This window comes from Alligator mississippiensis, chromosome 3, assembly GCF_030867095.1.
Source record: "Alligator mississippiensis isolate rAllMis1 chromosome 3, rAllMis1, whole genome shotgun sequence".
In the NCBI taxonomy this organism is placed as follows: Eukaryota; Metazoa; Chordata; order Crocodylia; family Alligatoridae; genus Alligator; species Alligator mississippiensis.
The window spans coordinates 263,155,862-263,183,510 of NC_081826.1; the positions used below are offsets into that span (position 1 = coordinate 263,155,862).

General features: G+C 43.6%; 1 protein-coding gene across 1 annotated transcript in view; it reads right to left on the bottom strand.

Moving 5' to 3' along the window:
- The window catches only part of IPO11 (importin 11), a 290,306-nt gene that overhangs the window by 167,143 nt on the left and 95,514 nt on the right, over positions 1 to 27,649 (bottom strand). The window contains exons 17-23 of the mRNA XM_006263744.4: positions 26,269 to 26,395; positions 17,625 to 17,658; positions 16,534 to 16,574; positions 13,458 to 13,574; positions 12,138 to 12,251; positions 8,526 to 8,641; positions 6,692 to 6,768 (exon numbers count right to left, since the gene is read on the bottom strand). Coding sequence (XP_006263806.1) covers positions 6,692 to 6,768; positions 8,526 to 8,641; positions 12,138 to 12,251; positions 13,458 to 13,574; positions 16,534 to 16,574; positions 17,625 to 17,658; positions 26,269 to 26,395 — 626 coding nt within the window. The remainder of the gene's footprint in view (positions 1 to 6,691; positions 6,769 to 8,525; positions 8,642 to 12,137; positions 12,252 to 13,457; positions 13,575 to 16,533; positions 16,575 to 17,624; positions 17,659 to 26,268; positions 26,396 to 27,649) is intronic.

The window sequence follows — 27,649 nt, forward strand, 5'->3', positions numbered from 1 at the left end:
AGCTTCCTTCAACGGTGGAGTTTTCTGCTGCAGAAGAGAACCCCGGTGCAACAGAGAATTTCCTGCCAATTTGAAGCTTTCTTTGCATGGTGCATTTCTTTTGCATCTAAGAAATGCACGGTGCAAGGAGTTCCTGCCATTTGTATGAAGATTCGTGCCACATTATTGGCCGATTCTAATACATGCACACGTGGCGGCTAGCAATTGGCTTGCTAGCCGTATAAAGAGCTTGGGTGGTTTCCGCCCAAGTCGGAGAGAGAGCAATTGGAGTTCGAGAGGGAGAGCGTGAAGATCTCTAAGCACTACGGATCCTTACGGACCCAACGCATTTCTTAAAAGGCAACAGAGGCCTGAACAGCCTGTAGCCTCTCCCCGTCGCCGATAAATTCCTAGACGTATCCCTTCCTGCATATTAAAGATACGAACCCGCGGAGCTTTAACAACTCCGGGGCAAGAGAACCAAACCGAACCCACGGAGCTTCGGCAACTCCGTGGGAGAAAAACTACCGAACCCGCGGAGCTTTAACAACTCCAGGGCTAGAACGAATTTGTCGTAGTCCTCCAACGAGGATTTAAGCGGAGCTGCACCTGGAAACTGTCCAGCCTACACCGCGACCATCTTGGGTGTAAGTAAATAATCTTTAAATCAACCATTACGCCTCCGTGACTAATTCTAGCTTGCCCCCGGTCTCCTCCGGCCCCGCGTGCCCGGGCTGCTGGCCACAGCCCGCGTGCATAAAGATGGGCCTGGCTCGCCCCGGCCCGCATACACACAATTGTGAACTGGCTCAGTCACTGCCTGTTGAAATGATTCTGTTGTTAAATGTATCTGCAACCTGTCCCACAACAATTATGAACCAGTTTCCAAAACAGTACATTTGAACTGTTCAATTGTTATGCTTGTCTACAATGCAAGAAGTAATTTCCATAGATGGTGGCAGCTGTGGCGTGCCAGTAGGGGGCGCTCCTGCATTGAGCCACTCACCTCACTGCGCCCAACCACCTTCCAGGCTCTAAGTGCCTCCCTGAGGGTGCCTCACGTCTGGCCGACCCCCTTCCTGGAGCACACCCACTAGCCTGGGGATAACACTGCCACCACCCAGGGCTGGGCTTGATTCTGGCTCTGTGTACCCTGGGAAACACAAGTCTAGTAGCCCTCGAGGGTACTTGACTCACTTCAAGCACTTGGGGGTGCTTCTTTCAGTCGGAAGCATAAGTAGTGGTCTCCCTTAGTCAGCTGAACCAAGGGGACCCCAAGGCATAATCTAGACCCACACCCAATAAGTCTCCCCTGCTAGGTACAAAGAAGAACTTTACTGGGTAGCCTTTGATCAGTAACCTGAGTTACTGCAAGCTCTATATCTAGTTAGATCTCAGGTAGCTTACTCACAAGTATCATCCAGAGGCAGGTACAGATTCCCTCTGGAGGCAGGCAGTTCCTTGATCATGAGTTTTGAGAGAAAGAGCAAGTTTCAGATGGTCCAGCTCTTCTCTCTCTCTCAGTTTTCCTCATGGCTGCTGCCTCATTCTCCTGGGCAGTCCTTAACTTATATAGCCCTTATGACCTCATTTACCTGGTCCAATGGAAGCCAGCACGTGTTGGCTGTCAGCCAACCAATTTGAAATGCATCACTAGCTGCTGGGCAGACTGGCAGTTCCTAGCTCCCCAGGAAGTCCAAGCCCCTCACCCAGGTATGTGATGGCAGTCATGTAGGCAGAGGGAGCAGTTTTCCTCCCTCCCTCAGGAATGTATCCAGCTCAGGTTACCTAAAGAGATAAGGGAAGGTGTGCACCCTCTGTAGGGCCCATCTTAACCAATTTGTTACAGAGCAGAGTTTTTGGGGAGAAACAGAGGTGGCCTTCTGCCACAGCAACTACACCAGGTTCAGAGTGAGCTCTAGAATAGGAATTTGAGCCCTGAGCTCTATAATTTGGCTACAGCCTGAATGATTAATTGAAAAGCAGAGAGAACTTTAGACAGACTGGCAAAGTACGAGAGTACTGGTTCTGAGAGCACAGTAAAATCATTCTGCACTGTAACAGGCATGGAGACTGGCAGAGAAAATTACACCGCCAAACAGCAGGAATGGGTAGTGCCCAGATTTCAATTTATACCATGTGAAAGAAAACAGGACGGGATCCTGGAGCCAGAGAGGAGTTCAGCACCGGAGCCCCAAGAATAACTGCAAGGCTATTTCTTTGCCAAGGATGCTTGTCTTGTGCATTTTGATCTTCCACTGAGTGCAACTGATTGAGTTTGACATCACCCCCTGATCACTTAGGCTGGAACTTGTACAAACTTCAACAATAACCTTGTAGGGCAGTGGGAGGGTCCTCCAGTCCTGGAAGGTAGATACCAGGGACTTACCCAGAGGATAGAGCCGGAGGTCTGATTTCACATTCTTTCCCAGCCCAGGATGAATATGAATATAATTTACGTCTCCCTACACAGAATTCTCCTAGATGTTATAAATATTTACCGTGGGTGGTGGAGGCAAGGCAAAAGGTGACATACAGATAAGCACCTATGATTTGTGTCTTCAATTTAAAAAAAAAAAATCTAGTATTAGTGATATCTCTGAACACAGTTTTCAAAATAATCAAAATTTATAACTACTTCAATATCCATTTTGTAGTTAAATTATGAAAGGCACTACTTTGCTTACTGCATCAGAGTCACCATTTTATAAATATGTTTTAGCAGGTCTACTCTAATGCAGTTTTCACAGACAAAATCCAATTATAAGCCGCACCTGGTGAGGAGCCTCCTGTCTTTAGAAGTTATTTTTAAAAATGCTCAGATTTTGGAGCTCACGTGGAGCTCATGGTCCCTAAAGCTTCAACAGATAAACGAGGAACTGCAATAGTATTTACTCTGCTTTTAAGAGTTTATTACAAGAACGGGTGATGGGAAGGAAACTCTTACGATGGACTCGGTGTCCAACTTTAACCTCATTTTGAACTTCTCATGAAAAGTTTGTCTAAATATAATATAAATAAAAATCTCCAGAAAGTTTTTGTTCGTGCCACAAACACCGTCAATCAGAGATGTGGGTTTTCTGGAAAAAATTTCTAGTGCCCTAAACAGACCATGATCTGACTTAGCATGTTTATTTGACTTATATTTAGTAAACAGAACTAAAAAAGCACCCCCATGTTAATTTTATGTCCCAATAGCCACAAGTATTTGAACTGAATTATTTGATTAGGAAAAAAGTTAAATACAGCACACTTAATGTGGTTTAAATGTTGTATTCAAACAAATTCAAAGCTTTATGTAGAAAGAAATAATTTGTATGGGAATAGTTGTAAAAATGTAAAGACAATGCACAATAATGTACTGCTCTTACATTGTTTATTTTAATTTAAGGGAAAAAATGAAGACACTAAAAACCATTGACACACTAATTCTAGCACACCCAAAGAACTGCGCATGACATCCTGTGCTTTGGTTTTGATTTGACCTGCACAGCCCATTAAGTGAATTCAGAACTTGATTTTTGGCTTGGATTAATATGTGAGTATATTTACCCTCCTGTTTACAAATCAATAAAACATATATGTACTCTCTCACACACTTCCTAGGATTAATCACCTGAAAAACATTAATTACAACTTTGAAACTGCCAAACTTGCCTAATAATGTGTTGGCATCCATTCATTGTTACTAATGAACTTCGTGACACACTGAATTTTTAGAAATGGAAAATTTCCCACGGAAAAATAAAGCACTGAAAAATTTTCTGCCCTACATCTCTGCCTTCAATTAAAGTTTAAGGCAGGAAAAAGAGAGATCAAATGATAATGACAAGATTTTTGTATTACTAGAGTATTTGGCTATAACGGTAGTGAAAATATCACCACTGAGATATGTATTGCTCAAACCTACTGACATCACAAATTCTACGTGCAATATTGTTGCAAATACTGTCGAAAAGATTTTAGTTTTGAATATCAATATCCAAGGCCTTGTGGGATCCACGAAGCACATAAAGGAAGTGTTTCTTTTATGGACACTTTCTCCATTGTTCCAATGTCCTAGAAATGGTTTAAATCAGCACAGGCCACACTTTTTGGCAGGCATGCCACAAGTTAGTCCTCCACCCTTCCCAAGTGTCACTCTAATCCTCTTCACCTAACCAATCTGCTTTGTTTTCTGCTCCCTGCCTGATGTGCAATTCTGTTTCTGCTTCTTGCCCTACCTGCTGCTGTGTTGCCTGTCCCTGATCTACCATGTGCTACACAGAGGCTGCCTGAGCCACTTGTTGCAGTCATGGTATAGGTTGGCACCCCAGATCTAAATCAACTGAAATGTTTCAGGGAACTCCAGGACTGAAGGCTTATGAATCTTCTTTGTAATTTCAGATCACACCTTTGTTCACTATGTCCAGCAGCTTGTCTCCTCCAATTTGTTTTTGTTTCTCCATTTGCAATGCTGCAGGGCAGCAAGTCTGAATTAATTTCTATCCCATGATCAGATTTTTTTTGCACATGCTGTTTGTTTTTCTGATAGATAAATTACAAAATTGAAAATAATAAATTAGCCTATCAGAACTGTCATGAGACAGGTCTCTTCTGTTCCAGTTTTAAAAATGCAAAGAAATCTTACTAAGTAAATATTACAGACCAAATCTGTGGCAATCTTTGACAGAAGTGTGATTTAAGAATCTATCTACCATACTGTTTGTTATTATCAGTATAATATAATCATTTTCAGTTTGCAGGATAAAAATAATTAGTCCTCTTGCTCCTCTTGAAATACTAACCTTCACTTTAATGATTAACAGGATAACAAAACAAAATCTTGACAAACATGCAAGTACTTGCAATGCATTAAAAAGTATCAGTGCAGTTCTGCCTAATGTCATAAACTAAGCCAGTCAATCAAATAAATATGTTAAGATAGTTTTCATTCCAAATCCAATTGTTCCAAAGAGAAGCATCAATATCATTTATGATAAAGCCTTAAAATGAAACTGCAGATTTCTTAACACTTCAATACCACTTTAGCAAAGTATGCTCGGGTATCATCCACACTGGTTAAAACCCTATATATAGCACAGGTGGAAAACCTGAGACAAATATAGGCAATCTCAGAATTCAGAGCAAGTGAAAAGGACAACTATATAAATTATAACCATTTGTGGAGCTATGCTCCTGACGCAAAGTCAGGCCTTCCTAGTCTACTGCCCTCCCCAGATGCTAGATCAGCATAGAAGACTAACAAAAAGAAGCTAAAAGCTTCTGAAAGTGACGTGTAAATCTGGAGTTGAAAGCTGAACATTCCACAAAATGTTGGCTTTTTCCCTGAAGCTCAATTTTGCCAATTAGTGTTCCGATACACAAAGAAGGATTACATGACAGGGGCTATGTTGAACGTGCTGACTACTACAAGGAACAGCTCTCATTAGCCTTTAGAGTTGCAATAAAACAGGAAGACTGAAATTAATGTAGGAAATACAGATAATTAAGATATGCTAATTCATTATTCTTTTAAGACTAAAAAACTTTCCTCTGAAAAAATCCATTTGCTATAACAATTAGTCCAACAGCCTCCTAAAGCACAAAAAAGTACTCAAAAAATTAAAGGAAAAGGTATCTACATGACAAAAAAAACAACCCACTGCGATATCTGAGAAGTCCCCAAAGAGTTAGGAAACAAAATACAGAAAATCCATTTCCTAAAAATTGAAAATCATATTATCAGTACTTAATATTTTATTGACAGTCATGAAAACCTATTGTATCCAATTTCATTTCTGCCTGATGAAATACATGTATTAAACACACATATTAAACATAAATATGTGAAATACACATATTAAATGTAATTGGAAACTTGCTACCTGTTGATAATTTTGAATGGAAAGTTAAATTAGGAGTAGGAAACAGGGTTATAATTTCAGCTGGCAGAAAGAATTTTCAAATATTCCCTCTATGCAAAACCAGTACAATTATTTTAGTACTGAACTGTGGTGGAATTTTGTAAAAATCAGAAAGGTATAGTTTATATGGAGCAGACTGATATCCATTACAGCTGATTTTTTTGAAAAAGTAAGTTGGCAGCTACAAGAATTAATTCTATCAAGTAAGGAGTCAGCTTCTACATATCATCAGTGTATTCTACAATTTAAACAGCATTAATATGGAACGCATACACATGGGTATATTTAATGTATTCTCTAAATACATGACCTAAGACAGTGGAGATGTTTCATGAAACATATGCCATAAAAACAGACCCAAATAAAAATGAGACACTGAAGAACAAGGGGGGGGGGGTGGCCTGGTTTGTTTGTTTTTTTTGCAGAGAAACTCATTAAAATTAAGTTTCTAAACAGCAAAAATATTGTGTAAAATCCCAGTCCCATTAAAGTCAGTCACAAAATTCCTATTGAATTTAATAGTCTACAATTTCACACTTGGGTTTTAGGCATGCAAACAGTCCTCAAATAAAAAAAAAAAACTTGCAATTTGTTTCCTTATCTATCAAGTACAAAGTACTTAAAACTCATTTATTTCAACACACAATTGGGATCCAATTTAAAACGTATTTTTAAAAAAATCTATAACTTTGTAGACCTTGAATACTAAGAATTTCTCTCTCTCAACTTTTTACTGCCTTAGCAAGATTATTGACAGGACATGAAGGAACAGTTAGTTGAAAAAAGTGAATATTATTAATGCTCACCAAGAAGGGCAGACATGTTCTGAAAGATCCTCAGTAGTTCTGGAGTAAGGCATGGGCTATTCTCCAGTGTCACTAACCTAAGAGTATATTAAATACGAGATTACTTAGATTTTTGTCTTTAAATAATAAAAATATTAAGAGTAACAAGAGTTATAAAAATAATGCAAATTTCCTAAAATAAACACATGAAACACATGAAATCTCCAAATGAAGAATGCCATAACTGCTTTAAATGGTTCTCTTTCAGGCACAATAGTTCCCAAACTTATCTGTGAAATATTTGCTGACCATTTTGTACACTCATGGGTTCTCCTGAAACAGCAGGGACTTTCCCTGGAGAAAGCATGGTCCAGTCCTTGTTACCACAGAAGAATGGAAAAAAGAGAAAACATTTCTGTGCCTTACTCTTTATAAAAGAAAAGAAAAGGAAAAGAAAAGAAAAGAAAAAAAAGAAGGCTGTTCGATGGCTCAGAGCTTCCGATCTTTCAAAATGTCCACCAGGATACACATTAGGGCAGTGGTTCTCAACTTTTTTTTGGACTCAAGGGACCCATTAGAAAATGCCAGCTCATAGCTTTCATTCATTTTTGACTATGGGGGAAAAAAATAATACAGTAACTATGTTGCAAAAAAAAAAAAAAAAAAATCAGAAAAAGTATGACTAGTCAGAATTGTTTTGACACTACAGATTCTTATTTGAAATATCTGGATTTATCTTATGAAACTTGGGTAGTTATTTGCACAACTAGCAGTGCTAACTGTGTTACACTGTACCCTTAGAAGGATCTCACGACGTCTCCAGATGCCCCAACCCCCTAGTTGGGAATTACTGGATTAGGGGGTAGAATATGGTCAAGGTGGATTAAAAGTGCATACTAAATTAATCATGACAAAATCATAGCATTTTAGGCCTCTATATATCTTATCTTAACTTAATATCTTATTTTAACTTATTTCCTCCTTTTCCTGTAAAAAAAACAGTGTTTTTAGATATGACATTCTGAGCAGGGGGCAACGAGAGAGGAGTTGAATACATTCAACACTCCATGTTCCAAATTAAAATCCCTGTAGTCAAAAAATCATTTAAAGTTTAAAAGTTTAAAATGACCATAAATAAAGCATGTTTAAAAAAAACCCTATGCACTTAAACAGCTAAAACTTCTGGTTTCTTCTCAGAACTTAGACACAAGTATCACTGTAACAAGAAAGAGCTGAAAACTGGCAAACAGAAAAGGCATTGGTAACATTCAGTTAGAAAGAGTCAAGCTTCTCATGTCCCTGGGTTAGCCCTGTAAAACTATTTTAAAACCTGTTTTTGTTAAATGTATATCAGTTTGTTTGTATTTTTTAAACAGGTTGCCATTGTGTGTCAGCATGTGATTTCTGCCAATGGATCCTTTATTACTTCAAGACAGACGCAAGGTAAACATGGTTTACATGTGACAAATTGAGTCAGCCTGAAATCCCTAGATTCTTCCGTTAGAATTTTATCAATATATTATATACGTAAGCAAGTTGATCTCTCAGTAAACTCTGCAATTTAAGGTATTTTCCTAATTTATTCAACAGCCAGATAAGAGCTCTGGAAAATAATTTACCCTGTATTTAACCCTTTAAAATTTCACCATCTCCTCCAATGGTCAAAGCTGCAAGTCTATAGGTTATTTGCTCCCAAATATGGCCTGTCACAGTTTGTTTAGCATGTGCATTACATATAAGTTTTTAAGCTATTCCTAAAATTTTAAGCAAATGATAAAAATTATGACTCTTTTTTGGGCAGAGAGAGTGCGACAGAAAAAAAAAAAAAATCTACCAGCTAATTTCTTCCACTTACCATAATTCTAAACCATCTTCCAAAAGATAAACATGTGGAGGCTGAGAAACATCCGTACTTAGTTGAATAACAGGAAGTAAGAAAGGATAGAGATTCTTGCTGTCTGTTCCCAGCCCCTTCAGGAAGTAAACAAAACAGTGTAAAACATCTTGCAAAAAATCTTCACTGAAATAGGAAATTCAAGTTACTCTCTCTTCAGATTATATTTATTCTCTAAAATTACTTAGTAATGAAATGAGGTCAGTTGGATTTCATTTGTACACCTATTATAGCAATAAGGATTGAAACAAGAGAACTGTGAATCAGGGGTAACAGCACTAAAAATGAAACTATAAGCCCACTGCACACAACCGCTACATTCTTTAGGGTAAAATATTAATGGAACACATATTTTCTCATGGGGATTATAAACTCATATATTTTAAAACGTACTAAATGATGGACATACGATATCAGCCAACAATTTAGGAGTTTTAGCTCCCCACTAAAACTGATCCAGCTTTACATACATGGGAGACTAGACACAGAATTTAATAGGCTAAGTACAGATAGTCGAAAAGTCAGAGGCTAAATCAATTCAGTCTTTACAGATTAGTCTGAACTGTATAGCTTGAACCAAGAAGCAAACTAACAGACATTCACTTTTGATTCCGGAAATGCAGCCACATGCCTGCAGTGGCCCAGGCCAGAAGCTGGGGAGTGCTAAAGCACGCCTCCCAGCCACTGCCAAAGGGAAGAGACAGAAGCTCCATGGCTTTTCGACACTCCCTGCTCAGTGGGGCAGAAGCATGGCTGAGGCCAGGGGGAGGGAGGCTTTAAACCCTGCACCACAGCCCACATGAGACTTCAGCCAAGGGCTGACAGTGAGGAGAGGGCAGCCCTGCCAGGTTTGTCCCCCCACCCCTCCCCTCTCCTGGCCCAGGCAGGAGGGGCAAGGGTGGGTTTAACCAACATCCCTGGCCCGTACAAGACCCCAGCTGGGGTCTGCCTGGTGGGGGCAGTCCCTGCCAGGCTTTTGCCACCCCATCCCCCGGCTTGAGTGGAGATCAAGGTCTGTGGCCACACCTCACCCAGACCCCCAGCCTGGGTCTGAGGGGGGCAGGGGAGGAAGCCCCTGCCAGGGGGGGAGAGCAGGGTGGGGTGGGGGGGGGGGAATGGCCACACCCCAGCCCAGGGCTTACACACTGAGTCAGGGGGGGTTAAACCCCCTCCCTCACCCCAGACCCCAGCCACTGGCTGCCTGGAAGGGCTAACACAGGTCAGGCTTTTCCCCCTGCCTCGCTCCTTGCTCAAGCAGAGGGTGGAGGTGTGGCCCATCCCAGCTTAGGGTCACCAGGTTGAGGCAGGGTGGGGAAGGTGGTTTAAAACCCCTCAATGGCCACATGAGACCCCAACCAGGGTCTGCATTGGGGGGGGCTGCCATGCTTCAGCCCCCCACTCAAGCAGAGGGAAAGGGCAGCCCCAACAGGGTTTTCTCCCTCTCTCTCTCCTGAGTGGAGAGCATGGCTATACCCTAGCCTGGGGTTGTATGTTGAGGCAGGGAGGGAGGGAGGGGGTTTAAACCCCTTCCCTGGCCTGCATGGGACCCCAGTTGGTTATGCAGGGGAGCCAGCCCCTGACAGGCTTTTGTCTCTTCCCCACTCGAGTGGTGAGTGGGGGGTGCAGCTATGCCCTCGCCCCAGGCCAGCAGGATTGGGGAGTGGGGGAAGCAGGGTTTAAACCCCCTACCATGCCTGCATGGGACTGCAGCCAGGTCTGCCTGGGCAGTTGGAGGGTGGGGGGGAGGCAGCCCCTGCCAGACTTCTGCCCCTTGCTCCCTGCTCAAGGGGTAGGGGGGAAGGGCAGCCCATGCCAGGGTCCCCTCCCCTGCTTAGGCAGACCTGGCTGGGGTCCTATGCAGGCATGGTAGGTGGTTTAAACCCACCTTCCCCCACTCCTCCAAAGTGCCAGCCCAGAGCCAGGGCCAGGGCATGCCACCCCAGTCTCTGCTCAAGTGAAGGAGTAAAAGCCTACCAGGGGCTCCTGCCCCTGCAGACCTGGCTAGGTTCCCATGTGGACCAGGGAAGGGGTTTAAACCCCCTGCAACAGGCCCCCACCTGGCTTACTTTGGCTGCGCTGCAGCCCCAGGGGGCCGGGCCAAGACTGGAACAGCCAGCACACCGTGGCCGGAGGGTCTGTCCTTAACTGACCCAGAGCCTGGAGGCTGGAAGCCGTCAGGGAAGTGTCTGGGCACCAGAGCCAGCACCAGACATGCTTCCCTGCTCCTGGAAGCACCCTGCTGCCACCTCTGCCAGCTGGGAAGCCAAGGGAAGCTGCCCAGGCCTGCCATAGCCCAGCATGGACCAAACCCGAGGGGCACCCATGCCCCAGCCAGAAGACTGCCTCGAGAATGCTGGGTGGAGCTCCAATAGCCTGTCTGGGACTGGACCCACTTGCTGTGACCAGGCAGTACAGACTGGAATAGCAGGACCAGCCAGCCTGTGAGATTACAAAGCCCAGAACAAAAAAGGTCAGACAGGGACCTGAGGACACCCAACAAAGTCAGACAAGGACCTGAGGGCACCCGACAATGGTAAACCGTGGAGGGACAGCTCACGATGCCCAAACTTCCCTACAATCCCACCACATGCCCGAAGTGTACCATTGGGAGACACTGGCTATGTTGGGCCAGTGTCCCAGCGAGCCCAGCAGGGAATACGTGGAGCCCCTGGAACACCTGGCCAAGAGACCACCAGAAAAAGCCCTGGGGGAAAAGGGGCCAAGTAAAAGAGGGGGAATTTGGTGTGTGCTGCATGTGATGCATGGACCTGGTAATAGAGATGCTGTACATGGCACAGGGAGCTGGTCTGAGGCATACACCGAGTCATGTGCCAGACCGGCCCTCTGTGCTGGCTCTGGAACCAGTCCAGAGCAGGCTCACAGACCATCCTTGTGTGCTGGAACCAGCACAGAGCCGGTCTGGCACAGGTACCACATTCAGCATTAGCCCCATGCCAGACCCTCACATCGCAAGCCCCAAACAAGGACCTGCTCATGCTGCACAGAGCATGCAAGGTTGGACCAGGGGCATAATCTGAGGCATGAGCTGCATGCGGCACCCCAGCAAACTGGCCTTGTGAGCTGGCTCTAGGGCCAGTCTGGATCAAGTCCACAGACCGACCCCCCACACCAGAGCCCGCACGCAGGGTCAGCCTAGCACAGGCACCTCATGCAACAGACACCCCATGCTGGCTCCACATGCAAGCCCTGGACCAGGGCTAGGACGTGCTGCATGCAGAGCTGGTCTAGGACATGCACTGCATAATGTGCGCACACCAGATTAGCCCCATGCACTGGCTCCAATGTGGGGGGCAAGCCTGTGGACCCAATATAGCCCTCAGATCAGCCCTGTGCCCCACATCCAGCCCACGGGGCCAGATGAACTGGCACCCCCGCTATACCCAAATAGCACCATATTTCTAATGGACTATTATAAAGCACTTAATTTAAACAATGCTATCAATAAAGCACTAAAATGTAAACAATGCTCTTTACAGCCAAACTGCATTTTAATTTTACTAGCATAAAGATATTACAAAGAATATGCATATATGAGAAAAAGGAAAACCTTACCTGAACCAGATGAATTAGGGTAGTTAAAATGGCACATCTAAGCATGTTATGCTCTTCACTCTGTTTCCAAAGGAGAGGTAAATACTGAACCAAACATCCCACATATGGTCGAATCTACAATCCAGAAAACAAAATTATAGCACATTTATTTAGCAGAGTAAGATATTTAATTGTGGAAAAATCAAGTAAATCTCTCTCAAAAGTTACCTGATCCAGAATAAAAGATACAATAAGAACTTTAATTTTGTTTTGAACTTGCTCCTGCTTTTTCTAAAACAAAACACATTTCTTACCAAGAAATTGAAATACTTTATGAATATGTATTGGTTTAAACAGAATAAAGTTATTCACAAAAGAAATTATGAAACATCGTTTAAAATCCTAATCTAAATTCAAAATAAACAATATTTATATTTTGATAAGTGACAAGGAAGCAAGTCAATCTGGGAATTTTTTATCCTCGATCTGCTATGGCCTTCCTGAGTAACAGAGAATAAACAACTTGCCATTTCTCAGGTTTCACAAGAATGAATGCATGATGTTTTCCCACTTCCTATTGCTTCTGTGAACCTTAATGAATGTCTGTAAAACATTCTATCCTTGGAAGGAAAGTAGAATAGAAATGCAAAAGAAGTTGCCAACAGTGAGGCTGTTCAGTCACAGAGCCTGATTCAGTGAGTCCACTGGAATCAATGGAACAATTCCCTTTCAATTTCCTTAGGTCTTGGCTCAGGCCCTTAATTTACAAATTCTGGCATCTATGTTAGACCCCTGCTCTTGTTTTCCTTGTTTGGATCTTTAACTATAGGTTGCGGAAACTCACTATTGAACATCTCCCACTGAAGATTTCAGACTGGATATAAATAAAAACTTCTTCACAGTTCATGTGACCAGACTCTGGAATAGACTCCCAGTGGGCGAGGTGCAGGCATCTACCCTGGGGATCCTCAAAAGGAGACTGGATGCACACCTTGTTGGGGTTATTTGACCCCAGCAGTCTTTCCTGCCCAGAGCAGGGGAGCTGGACCTGATGATCTCATGAGGTCCCTTCCAGCCCTAAACTGTGAATCTGTGTAAATGTTTTCATATTAAGTATAAATATTACAGTATGAAATAGAACAGCCCACATAACTGAATAGTGTAGAATTCAGTAGAATTCACAATACATATAATATGCACACAATATATTTTAGATATCACACCACGTGCGCATGCACACACAAAGACACACTATGCAGCAGGCTCCAGCCTATGAAAGCCTTCCCAAAGAGTTAGTTTTTAAGGTGAGACCCTGCTCTGCCTTTAGCCTATAATGATTACCTGCATATTGACTCTTTCAATCACACAAGAAAGAACATGAAGAACATGCATCTTTGTGTCACATTCTGTAACTTCCTGAAGTAGCTGAAAGAGCAGAGTAAACATGGATTCCAGATACTGCAAGAAAAAGAAATTAGTAAATTGCACAGGTATAGTATCAAGACTATAACCAGAAATCTGATCTGGCAATTTTCCTATATGCTTGAAGTGTCCCCATGAGCTTTGAGAAAGTTATGCAACTTACTTGGCTTCCATTTTGAAAACTGGACTAGATAAATTTTGACACCTTGTATTCCAAAAATGGAATGAACAAAGGTTCAGTAGGCAACATGCACTAGTCTTCCATGAAAGCTCAAGCATGGTACCAGTTTCAATAAGTGCTGTTTTCAGGTCTAAAATAATTAAAATCATTTGACAGATAAAATTCTGTAAGAACTGGAGTCAGCAGTCTCTCTAAAGTTTGTTATGTAACTAAACAAGTGACTCCACAAGCGACTCCGCTGCATTTTATTCCCTAAATTCATTAGCAACAATGTCATTATTTATGTCAACAGTTTCAGACAGCTATATAAAACATATAGTGCACACTGACACGAATGACAAACAATGGAAAGTAAGTCATGATATATTTGAAATGTAAAACGTATACAATTATTAATTTAAACTGGAACAACACAATCCCTGTCTATGGGTACAGGAGCATATAGCAACTGTTACATGCACTTGATAGTGTAGCAATACAGGTGAGCAAAGTTTCCCCAACCCTGAGCCGGAATGAACTGGGGTGAAAATTGGAATGATTCTGTTTCACCTATACTGTTAAAGGCTCGGGCATATGTAACCGTTACAGCATAACAGCTATTTTGTAGGAAGCAGCATCCTTTTTGAAGCTGCTCTAAGTATATGATTGTCCATTATCTCATTATTTACTCAGTACCAGCAGTGTAATAATCATTGTATAATACACAAAAATAAAGATTGGGTAAATTCTATTACATTCCATTACAGATAGGGAGGGTACTTTGTACCTGAAAGCTTTTCTAATATCTCAGCCACCTATGCAATTGGTCCAATAAAAGATATCACACCAAAAACATCTTTGCCTACTACATTCCTATAATACATTTTTCTATAAACAAATCACTAACATTTTTTGGGAAACCAGTAGTTTAGAAAGTGCTGCTTGCAGAAAGAAGCAAGAGGAAGCCAGATATATCTGAAGGAGAATGTTTGATCAGGGCTTCCCATCCTGGGAAAAATGCTTAGTTTATGGTGCCTGGTACATAAGGCAGTGACAATGTGTGTACCTGAGTAGTGGAGAGAATATGATTGTTAGAAGGCTTTTCCTTTTTTGCGTGCCTGGTTAATTATGCATGGCACCCTTAACCACTACACATGAAGTCTTTATGCATAGAGAGAATAGGATTTTTTAATTTTACTAGATATTAAAGTTACAGGCAGTCCTCAATTTACGACTTTTCGAGTTACAATGTACAGCACTTAAGACGTTTATAAATTGACACCCTGTTTCAACTTTCCAATGTGTACTTCGACTTTAGAACACAGGATGCAGATGCATCCAGCTGGTAAGTCTGGTATGGTGGAAGGGCAGGGGGAAGGGAATGGGGGGGGAGGGGGGCAGATCAAGGCCCCCCAGGGTGAGGGAGGGGTTGGGCCTGGGCCAAGTTGCTTGTCTGGCTGCTCCAGCTATTCATCCTGGAGGGTATGGGGGGGCGTGTGCCCCCGGATCTGTGCAGGGTGGGGCGAGCAGGGCCGGGAACGGGGGCTATGGCATCTCACTGCTTACCCCGCCAGAGCGGGGCAAGTGTGGGACAGGGCCGCTGCGCAGGAGCCACCCCCCCAGATGAGCCATGGCTCCATCCCGCGCCAGCCCTGCCCTGGCTGGACGAGCAGCAGCAGGGAATAGGGGGCACGTGCCCCTGGACTGGGGCAAGGCAAGTAGAGGCTATGGGGGGCCTGCACGCCTGGAGCACAGCCCAGCACAGCCCTGGCCTTGCCCACCCTGATCTGGGGCAGGGTGGGCACAGAACAGAGCCCCGGTTTGTCTGGGACGGCGGGGCAGCTTCTGCTGCTGCACACCGCTTGTCTGGAGGCCGCACAGTGGCCCCGTCCTGTGCTCGCCCCACCCCAGCTGGGCAAGTGGCAGGAGAGCATAGTCGCCGCTCCCAGCACAGTCTAATGCAGTCCCAACCCCGCCCCCATTCCCACCTGGACAAGCGGTGGGAGCTGCCAGACAAGCAACTTGTCCCAACCTAAGCCCCAGCCTGCCCCTCCCTCACCACGGGGGACCTTAATCTGCAGATCCCCTACCTTCTCCCTCTCCTTCCACCATACCACACTTACCAGCTGGACACAGCCGAATCAAGCATTGTAAAGGAACCACTCCCCATTTATTATATTGTTCCTATGAGAAAACTAGTTCCAAGTTACAACGTTTCAATTTAAGATGCGTTGTTTTTCAGGAACCAACTGCATCGTAAGTCTGACTGCCTGTATATAAATAAAACTAGCTAACTGCCTGTCAAGAATGACAGTGGGGATGGAGGGGAGGGCCGAGGTCAGCGCCACACCACCACCACCTTGTGCTGCTGCCGCCTCCAAGGAGCAGGGGAGGGGGCAAGGCCAGCAGTGCTGGACGTGCCCCCGCCCCCCCCTTCCCTGCCGTCATGGCGGCACTCTGCCATCCCACTCTGTCCCTGCTGTCCCCTCCATCCCCTCCCCCCCCACTCCGCACTGCCACTGCCTCCAAGAAGCAGAGCCAGGTGGGAGGTGGGGGGGGCAAGGCTTCAGCACCCCCACTCCATCCCCGCCATCATGGAAATGCTCTGTCCCTGCTGTTATTCTTGACAGGCAATTCGCCCCACGCAGCACTGGCTGGAGCCATGCCCTGCCGGGAGCCACACCCCTCAAAAGCATTACAGACAGACAAACACACAGACAGACAGACTAATCCCGCTATATATATTATTTAGACGTTTACTTTCAAATGGAATCAGACATGTTTCTTTGCCTCCTTTCCTTCAATCTACCCACAAGCCCACACAAATGCTCTTACCGGCAAGAACTGGTCAGTTCTGAACTCAAAATCATCTACAGGTGAACAAAGGTTAAGGAACTAAAGACTGATTTGAAGATACTTTATGATATAATTCAGTCTGATTTTCAAATCTCAGCAAGGCTACATAACTATTAAAACACGCAGGGGTGCACCGATAAGAGAATCGGGTGCGGCCGACACCGATGGCTGATTTTTAACAAGCCATATTGGCTGCTACCGATCCAATTGCCAACATGTGACCCGGCAGCTTAGAGAGCAGCTTCTGGCTGGTAAGTCTGTTGTAGGGGATGGGGCAAGGGGGAAGGGAAGGAGTGGGGCGAGGCAAAAATTAAGGCCCCCACAGTGAAGAAGGGAGTGGGGCTGGGGCAGGCGCTGCATAGCCTGGGCAGAGCAGGGGATGGGGCCATGAGTGGCTCCTCTGGGGGGTGCAGATGGGGACAGCTCCTGAAACAGCATGTACCCTGGAAGGGTATGGGGGAGCATGTGCCCCTGGATCTGAGTGCAGGACGAGGGCAGGCTGCCGTTGCCCGCCCTAAGCACAGTCCCAGCCCAACCCCCCTCTCCCCTCCCCAAGCCTGGCACTGCCCCCAGCCCCAGCCCACAGCATCAGCCCGTCTTCACACCATGCACATATCTGGGGGCACACGCCCTCCCATGCTCTCCTGGGGTGTGTGCAGCAGCAAGGGCCGCCTCTCCCTTCTGCACCCCCTAAACAAGGCACTCGTGTCTCTGTCCCACATCCTGCCCCAACTGTGCATCACCTGCACCAGCCCCGCTCCCTCCCTCACCGCAGGGGCCTCAATCTGCCCCTCCCCACCCCAATGTCCATTCCCTCACAACAGACTTACCAGCCAGGCTCGGCTGCTCTCCACGCTGCCGGGCTGTGCTCCTGGCCACATCAGCCAAAAAAAGCCGATTGACAATACTGTCCATTTTCCTTATATCAGTGCTGATCTGATATAGAACCGATTTACCAGTGCACCTCTAAAAATATGAATAATTAATAATATAGGTCTGTCATTTTATTTTACAGAAACTTTAAATAAAGAATCAATAAAACAGAAAATCATAATTTAAAAAAAGGATATTTAACTTCAGAGTTGTAGCTGTCTCAATACGGACCTGAAAGACAAAAGACAAAGTGTTATGCTGTTACCCATATTAAACATTATCCTGTGTATCAGTGGACTATCCTCAGTTCTGATATTAATAATCTGCACTGATAAGAAAGCCCTCACATCCCAGATAAAGTAAGGTCATTTGACATTGGCATACACCTGTTTTCTATTCATGCTTTGTTTGGTTTCCTTTTGCAAAAATTCTAATTTTGTAAAATATTAAAAGCATGAATTATCAGAGCCAAAGCCATTGCCACCAAGCCCTTAACCTGACTAGGTGGTAAGACAGAGTAGTCAACCCAGAACCATGATGGCATCTGTTCTTCCATTTTCAAAGTCACCTGCAGAATATCCTGTTGCTTGTTTCTCTCATTAACATATCTCTGTGAAGCTTTAGAATAGCTGATAACAAAACATAAGCTGTAGTACTAGTATCATGGAGATTATGCCTAATTCTACATTTCTTTTACTATAAAAAGCTACGCACCCTCTCAGATTTCTCAGTGCTTAGAGAAGATCAACTGAATCAAATCAAGGCTGATGCAGAGATAAGAAAGAATGGAAGAATATGCTTCTATAACATCCACCTCTATTGATGGCATGTGGTCCCAGAAACTTAGGAGTCAGCTGCTGCAGTTTTCAGGCCCCTTTGGACTCCTCAGTAATACTGATACACAAGTAGGCATGACAGCAAAACAATAATTGCTCACTGTAATTAGTTAGAAGATTAAGCATTATTCTACTGGACACGAACCAGTCACACTGCTACCTTTGTACTTTTTGCCAAGTCGCAGCTTCCAAAAATTCTACAGAGTAGATGTAGCAGTCGGTTTAGCAACACAGGTCTCTCCAGCACATTGCTGCAGTACTCTACTCACTCTAGAGGTTCTCTGCATAACACAATGCATGGCCTCTATCATTAGATTCAAAGCCTAATGTGGTATAGGCCTAATCCATCTAATGGACAATCATAACTCGAAGGACAACTATATTCTCTATGGAACTGTGAAAATGCTAACCAGTAAGGAAAGGCTCATAAACACAAGATACAGATTTTACTGGAGGTAGACCTTGAATATCCAACTTACTTCCCAATGTAAAAAAGAACAATTACAGGTCTCTCAACATTCAGAACTAAATGCAAGATTAATTTAGCTTTCTGGTAAGTGTGTTCTCTTACCTTCTCCTTCCCCCCTTCCCCCAATTATAAGTGAATGAGACTTTTTTGCCTACAAGCTGGAAAAGGAGAGAAAACAGCTTTTTTGCTTCTTTCTTTCTTTCTCTCTCTCTCTAAAGATACTTAGGTTTTTCAGGCAGGGAAGTGACTAATGAACCACCAAGCAGGGTAGATATGTAGCTTTTGGTTAAGTACAGACAGTCAAAAAACCCAAGACTGAATTGATTCAATCTTCACAGGTTAGTGTAAACTGCATAGATTGAACTGATACGCAAGTGAACAGACATTTGCTTTTGATTCTAAAAATGCAGCCACATGTCTGTAGTGGCCAAGGCCACAAGCTGGGGGCTGCTAAAGTATGCCTCCCTGCTCTGCTGGAACAGGCAGCTTGAGCCTGTGAGGGGGGTTTGTGGGGGAGGTGCAAAGCATGCTGGGGGACTATGAGTTGACTTGATTCTGGTGGGGATCTGGGACAGAAGTTCAATAAACTATTTTAACCTAAACCAGTTAAGTCTGATACTGCATCCATCCAGGTTTATCTTAAACTGGTTAGAGCCATTTTGAAAGCAGTTTACATGCACTGAACTTCTGCTGTTACATATTTGAACTGGTTTCTGATCATTTATATCAGTTTGTGTGCAACTTCTGTCCCTAGCCTTATACCCTAACTAAGATATATGTATCTTGTGTGCTGAACTACACTGCAGGTCTATACCGTGTCTTACCAGTTACATAGTGAATCCCAGACTCCCAATAACATCAACAAATTTCTCTCAATTCCCACTGTAAATAAGTAAAACTGGTTTAAAACTGGGGTAGCTGCAGCACATATGCCACAAGTGGCACAGGCAGCCTGTGTGGGATTCAACAGGTCAGGGAGTGGACGGGCAGGGCAGCACAGCAGCAGATTTACTAAAACTTTGCAAAAATAAGCCTTAAGTTTTGGCCTTAGAATGAAGAAGTTCAGTCCAAAAGAATGAAAATATTCATTAAAAATTATAGGGAAAAACTGAGTTGGAAATTAAACTGAAGCTCATATACAACTGTTACTACTGATGACTAAAATAATGATCACTTTCATTTACACCAGTGGGGGACATCATTTTTGGTAGGTGTCACAAATTAAGCCCTGTGCTCTACCCAAGCGCCATCCTGCTCCCCTTCACCTGGCCAATCTACTGCTCTGCTTTCGACACCTGCCGGATCTGCCATGTGCCGTGCACAGAAGTTGCTTGTGCCACTTGCACTGGAGACTGGCCACCTCTTATTTACATAATAAAGGTAAAAGCTGTATCAATCCTTACGTCTCAGGACACATTCTATGTTTCAGCATGAGCTAGAGAAACCCCCACTGCTCTCTATATTAGAAAATTTGGGATATTAAAATGAACTAAAGTTTTCCTTTAGAATCTCTGCTACTAGTAACAGCTACAGAAAAGATCCTGTTCTTCTCTACAAGAACATATTAAAAACTTGCCTCCTTTAGACAGGAGAGCAGTTTCCAAAGCAAAATATTGTTTTTTGTAATAGGCAAGATCCTGGAAGTCAGCCAGCATGAAGAAATTGATTTTAAAAAATTAAAGTGAATGTTATTCCATAACAATTGTCACAGCTATGATGAGGATTAAAAGGCAAGCATTTAGATTTTGCGCTTAGATTTCATATAAATGCAAAAACTCCTGGCAGTAGAAAATAAAATGTATAGCAATGGAATCAACTATAATCTTCTACCATAGTTTGTCCAAAGCACAATATTTCAATGTTAGTATGAATATGGAATATATATTTTTAAAATTTTTCTTATAACATCTTTAAATTAATGCATTTTTGTTTCAATATAATCCAAAACACCATATATAAAAGCAGCAACAATTTGTCAATAATATTGGACTTTTCCATTTTTTTCTTTCTTTCAAAGATTTTAAAGTCTCTTAAAAAATAATCTTTCAATTAAGCCTTTCACCCTTTAAGGGATGTAACAAATAGTTTTCTGCAAAGAGGTCAATTCAGAGGTGATCAGCAGAAGCCAAGCCAGGCATAGCTCTGAAGCCTACTCCAGGATTCAGATGCACATCTAGCCATACTCTTATAGTATCTTGCTCAAGTTCACACAGCATATCAATTAAAGTAAAAAGACGGCATTGGACATGGTTAAATTTGTTGCATTATGCCTTTACAGGGCTACCAAAACCTAGCTAGCATATATACCTTCACACCAATGTTAGTGCCAAAAAATGGTGAATCCACAACAAAAAAATGCTGCGCTACATTTTGTTGCAACACATGCACATGTCTGGGTCCTGTAACTGAGCCATGACCTGGGGCTGCAGCTCTGCTCCCTTAAGTGAGCTGTCACAGAACTCCCACTGCCCTAAGAAAACAGTGTCAAGGACCAGTACTACTGCCCCTGGAGGAGAAGCAGGAATAGCTACTACCCCCACAGGACTCGCCAACAGCAAAGCAAGATGCTGCTCCAGAACCTGCTTACCAAGGACCTAGAGAAGCAGCTGTGAGTGACTGGACTGACGGACAGACATCCCTGGGGGAAGGTGGAATAAAGGAGCAACACCCTAGCACTCGCACACTAGACAGCAGCCAGGGGGCTCTGAACATACATATTTCCCCAGTGCTCTGTCTTTCCAATGAAGTAGGAAGGAAGAGATCATACGATTGCTTTCATCTGCATCAAAACACTGACAAGATTAATCCCCAAGCAATTCCAATGACCAAGGACTTTCAGGTTGCTGATAACAGCTCTTTACTTCAGGTTGTATGCACCTAAGTTAATAAGCAACTATCATGCTAGAGGACTGAATTGTATTCTTTTTTAAACATTGTAAAATGGAATACACCCCAGCAGGGATGGTGCAACCCACCTCACAAAAGTCAATTCCAGGAATGCATGGATTTGGCTGTACCAGGGTTGTAGTGTTATTTCAGATGTGATGGTCCAAGAACTACGCGAGAAGCAAGATATTTTTTTTAGTGGTATTTTTTCTAAACCAGCTTTATAGTTGAGAGAGATGTTAGAAAACCTTTTGGGCACAAAATGCCCTTCTTCCGGTGTGAAACAGAATCAAGTGCAGCCTCAGCTAAATGCCAGATTAACAATGGCTTGTGCATTTAAGTAAATCCATATGTAAGGCTAAAAAATACCTTCAGAAAACAGGTCTGTGAACAAAAATAGTACCTTTACTGGACCCTAAACGCCATGGACTAAATACAGATGATGGTTTCCCAACTCGTTATAATCTAACTGGTGTCTCTTCTAACCTCTCAGTATTCCACAAGTACAAATACTCCAGATGTTCTGATTTATATTGTTGTCTTACATAATTAGTTAGGGGTGCAGGGATAGAGATTTTTTCCGCCGATACCGATGGCTGGTTTTTAACAAGCTACATCGGCCAATACTGATCCAATTGCCAATATGCAGCTGGGCAGCTTGGAGAGCTGCATCCAGCTGGTAAGTCTGTTGTGGGGGAAGGGACAAGGGGGGAGGGAAGGGGAGTTGGGAGACAGGGACATATTGAGGCCTTCATGGTGAGAGAGGGAGTGGGGCTGGGGTTGGGGCAGGTGCTGCACAGCCCAGGACGGAGCCATGAGCGGCTCATCCAGGGGGCACAGGTGGGAGCAGCTCCCGCCACTGCACGCACCCTGGGAGGGCATGGGGGGCAGTGTGCCCCCAGATCTGTGCAAAGGGTGAGGGTGGGCTGGGGCTGAGGCAGCATCGAGCTCTTCCTGGCAGGGGCCTGGGCCAAGCTGTGCTCCAAGCTGAGAGCCGCCACCCTCTCTCCGCAACCCCCAGACAAGCCCTGGCTGGGCAGTGCCTACCCTTGCCCCAGCCCCACTCCCTCCCTCACCGCAGGGACCTCAATCTGCCTCCCCTTCCAACGCCCCTTCCCTCACAACAGACTTACCAGCCAGACCTGGATGCTCTCCATGCTGCCAAGCTGTGCTCCTGGCTGCCTGTGCACTGCACTGCAGCCGTGCGCATGCACAGGGCATTTATTGGTGACATTATTGACCACATCAGCCAAAAAAGGCTGAATGCAAATACTGTCAATTTCCCTTATACTGGATTGAGATTCCCTTAGATTGAGGCCCCCGCAGTGAGGGAGGGAGTGGGGCTGGGGCAAGGGTAGGCACTGCCCAGCCAGGGCTTGTCTGGGGGTTGCGGAGAGAGGGTGGCGGCTCTCAGCTTGGAGCACAGCTTGGCCCAGGCCCCTGTCAGGAAGAGCTCGATGCTGCCCCAGCCCCAGCCCACCCTCACCCTTTGCACAGATCTGGGGGCACACCGCCCCCCATGTCCTCCCAGGGTGCATGCAATCCAATATGGGACCGATGTATTGGTGCACCTCTAATTACTGTATCTTTTATGCATTTTGAGCACAGACAAATTCTATTCGTCAGCATCTCTGTGTCCTTGCAAACACTGCAATTCATGTTTTACTCCACCACAGCCACTGCCAAACTTGCAAAAGGTCTCCTAAAGGCTACTGCTGCTTAGCCAAAAGCTGCTGTCAATTTAGCAGCTGTAGCTGCTATGCTGAAGATTCATGCTCCCATGTTGCTGATAGGGAGAGATGGGAAAGAAATGGCAGCTATTACAGGAGTCCCCATGGAGGGAATCGGCTTCCCTCCTTAATTTTGGAGGGACAGATTTTGGAGGAAAGGATTACGTGTGTTATGTGAGTACTAATGGTAAGTTATCTATTCAACTAAGCCTCTCTTGATTTGACACTACTTCTGATAACTTCTCTTTCCTCTTTGTTTTCAATTCACTTGCAGAAATACAACTGAAAATGTGAAAATCATAATCTCAAAATTGTAAATACACTACAACATAGCTCTAGTTTGCAACCCTTCTACACTCCTTAAGCATCTGTTTCTTTTACATAAGGAGTTAAACTCAAGCCATTTTTATCCCATCATTAGCTTAGGCTATACTTGCTTTTCCCCCCACATCTGAAGGGCCCTTTGTGCCCCAAAACTTGACTAACAGCTCTCTCAACTAGTTTAATAAAAGATATCACTAAAAAAAACCCTTGCTTCTTGAATTTAACTGACATTTATTCTCTAACCAATGCTCTAGTTCTCATTTTGAGAGGAGTTTTTGGTATTATGTATTTGGATCAAGTCATGATGGCCACATATACGAGAGAAAACTTTCTGCTCTGCATTATCTTGAATTGTGTCTACAACTACAAAATGCATAGAAGTCTTTCCTCTAGTAGAAAGGCTGTGCCTGAGAATACCGAATTGCTTTCACAAATTCAATTGAACAGCATACTTCATAAAATGGCAAAAGGATAAGCATGCTTATATTTTATTTCAGTGAATATGTAACAGAAGAATGGTAGCAATGTGAGCAACAAACACAAATTAAATACAGATAATGTAAAAACAAAACACTCACACCAACTCACAGAACATACTATAGGTGCCAAAACCACTCAGACCTGTTGAGTGCTCATGGTTAGTACATAGGGTGCTTGTAAGCTGGTCAAAAACCAAACCTAAACTAGCTGTAAAGATGCTAGCTTGGGTCCCAGAAGTATCATCTAGTAAGCAAGCTCAGTACAGGAAAACTTACCCTGCTAAAGCAAACTACTGTGTGTGGAGCTCCACATCAATGCAGCTAAACTACTTCTAGTACTCAAGCTAGCTTACAGATCTCTATACCATAGTGCAGTCTACAGCAGGAGTGTCAAACATACAGTCCATGAGCCAGACACAGATCACAAAGACAGGTCATGCAGACTGTAGCCACGCATCCAGGAGACAGCTGGATGCTAAAGCCACAGCATCACCACAAGAAGGCAGCCAAAGGCCTGGCTTGTTTTCACAACAGCAACCAAACGCCCGGGATCCTGGGCTTCTTTCCACCCGGTCTTGGACCAGAAACTGGGGTGGCATTCCACAGGCCTGCTTCACACCATTAATTTGGCCCACGATCATGAAGCTGGGCAGTGAAGGTATTCCCCCACCCTCTACCAACAGGAAGCTCCCAGCCCCTGCTCTGCAATTGGGGAGCGGGGAATGAGAGATCTTTGTCTTCCAGCCTGAGCTCTGAGGTTGTAAGTCCCAGGATGGGAGATCCTTCTATCCCAGTGCCAGCTTCACAATCACAGGGCTGGTGCTGAGAGATCCTTCTCTCCCAGCCCGAGTCCCATGGCCATGGGGCCCAGGCTGGGAGATCCTTTTCTCCCAGCACCAGCTCCACGATCATGGGGCCAGCTCTGGGAGATCCCCATGCCCTGGCAGTAGGCAGCTCCCCAGAGTAGGGAGCAAATTTCCCGCCCCCTACTGCCCAGCTAACCAGGAACACATTTGCTTCCATTCAAGGGTGTACATGTGCGCTACTGCATAGTTACTAAATCTTGAGTAAATTTCGATTTACATTTGCAGGTAGCAAATCTACTCACCATTAGAGCCAATTACAGCACAGTAAGCATCTGCACATAGAGATGTGGATACTTACTGCGCAGTAATTAGTTGTACTGCACAGTAAAGCATCTTGTGTAGATGTGCTCTCTAAATACAAAACCCCATGAGTAAAAGATATTTATTTATCAACCACTATGACTCCCTTATTTCTATAAGCTCATAAAAGTGAGTTGCTTACACAGTTACAATATTACTGGTAGGGAGCTGGGCAAAGATGTAACTTACTGAAACACATTTTTTCTAATGTAAATTATTGATTGTCAGCATTTTAAAGAAAAGGCGCTACTTTAAATGAACTTTGGATAATTCCAGTCTGTGGATGCACAGAAGATTCAAGATGAATACAAATTGCCAGGAACTCCCTATGGTAAATACCAACACAACTTCAATTCATTTGCAGAAATGTGAGTGAAAGTCATAATCCCAGAATTATAAATACACTATAAAGTAGCTGTCTAGTTGCCTTCCACAGTAATACCATTTCACACGGTATATTTGCAACAAATATATTTATGTAACAGAAGCTTATAACAGCAGGTAGAAATAATGCTGGACAACTTCGTGCCAGTATGACAATCTCTCAGTGTGTTTGTGGATCCCCACAGGTTTGCTGATGAATGAATGCAAGAACATATAACACTCAAGATGCATCTATACTAACTGACTACTTATAGAATAGACATAATTATAGAGGAGTCCAAGATTCAAGAATCAGGTTTGTGTGTAAACATATTATGAGTAAACAACACAAATATGGATCTGAAAACTTTCCCCACAATAACTATAGAAGTCCAACATATCTAAATGGAGCCCCTACCTTACCATTGAGCAGATTTTTTTTTTTGAGAATAAAGAAATTACCATGACAACATTTTTGCTTTGAAGCATATATGTTAAAACATATGCTGTTAAAACTTCTCATTTAAATTTTTTTTTTAAATAAATATAATTCAGTACATTGCTACAATTATATTTGCATACACCTACCACTAAGTCCTGATCTTGAAGCAAGTTACGAATTGCCTCATACAACATAGGCCTCAAATCAGACTTGAATTTTACAGAAATCCATTGTCCAATAAGCCAAATGACACGTCGCCGTATTGGCTTATACCTGTAGAAACAAAAAGCATCATTTTAGTCATTCAGCTTGTTCCTGTTTCTTTACTTTTCATATGCAGATAAAGTGTTTTAGAAGAATGGCAGATGACACTGTTCATCACACCAATCGTTAATTTTCATAGGACTTGTATAAACTACATTTTTAGTGTTCTTTAGTCAAACTTCTTTATATCAGATCCATATGATACCAATGAATGAACAGAAAGTTTCTCCCTTCCTGGGATGTATATGTATTTAATTCCATATGACATTTTTTGGTTTCTTCACAATGCTCCTAACCCAAGCTCCACTGGAGATAAAATCTAGTCAGAATATGGCAAATCAAATTAAAACTATCTATGCTATTGCAAACTAAAGCTATTCTTTTATTATTACCACTTCTATTAAGTTTAGCTATAACCATGTCTCTCCACCTGTATAACCCTGCTACTCCTCCTTTCCCCTTTTGAAAAAAAGGGTTCAGACCTTGTCTAGAGCCCAGAAGGATAAATCAGAGAGTCCACCTGATCTGGCTCTAAGTCATTCATTACAACAGCAGATTGATGTTCATGTAGAAGCACCATAACCTGAAGCACCTGAAGCTTTGATTAAAGGATTCTAAAGTTTTGCGCCTTAAAAAGTCCTTGTATGAGCTCAAAATTCTTCCATAGGAATCTGGCTGCTTACTGTAGCATCTGGACATGAATTCCCCTGTCAGCAGTCTCAATTCTCCCTGAGGGATCAGGCAAGAATTGAGACGTAATTATTTTAAAGAAGTTTTTGGCCTGCTCATCAGGTGAGAAAAACATTTTTATGCATCTTTAAAAGTCAGAAGAGCTCTCCTGTAATCAAGTCATACTTAGAGATTCTGAGGGCTGCTCTACCAGTACACTGAAGCTCTCGTAGTCATTTGATGCTACGAAGTATGTGCTGAAAGACCCTACTTCCCACTCATTGCCTGTTTTTCAGTTTTATGATCACAGTCAGGATTGAGGCAGGGAATGCTAAATGGCTAGGATTTCTATCATGGCAGAGGCTAGAAAGTACATACTGTTTGGAAACATTAACCATGCTTCATAGAGGAAGCAAACCATTTACACCAAGGATGCTCAACACGTGGCCCACAGATGCTATCCAACCTGTAGGGCTCTGCACATTCCAAAAAATTGGTAGCAGGGGAGCCCCACCAAACTTTCAGACCGGTGAGGAGTGTTGCAAAATTAATTAAGTGATCCTGAACACTAGATTGGGCATGTGGGGCCAATCA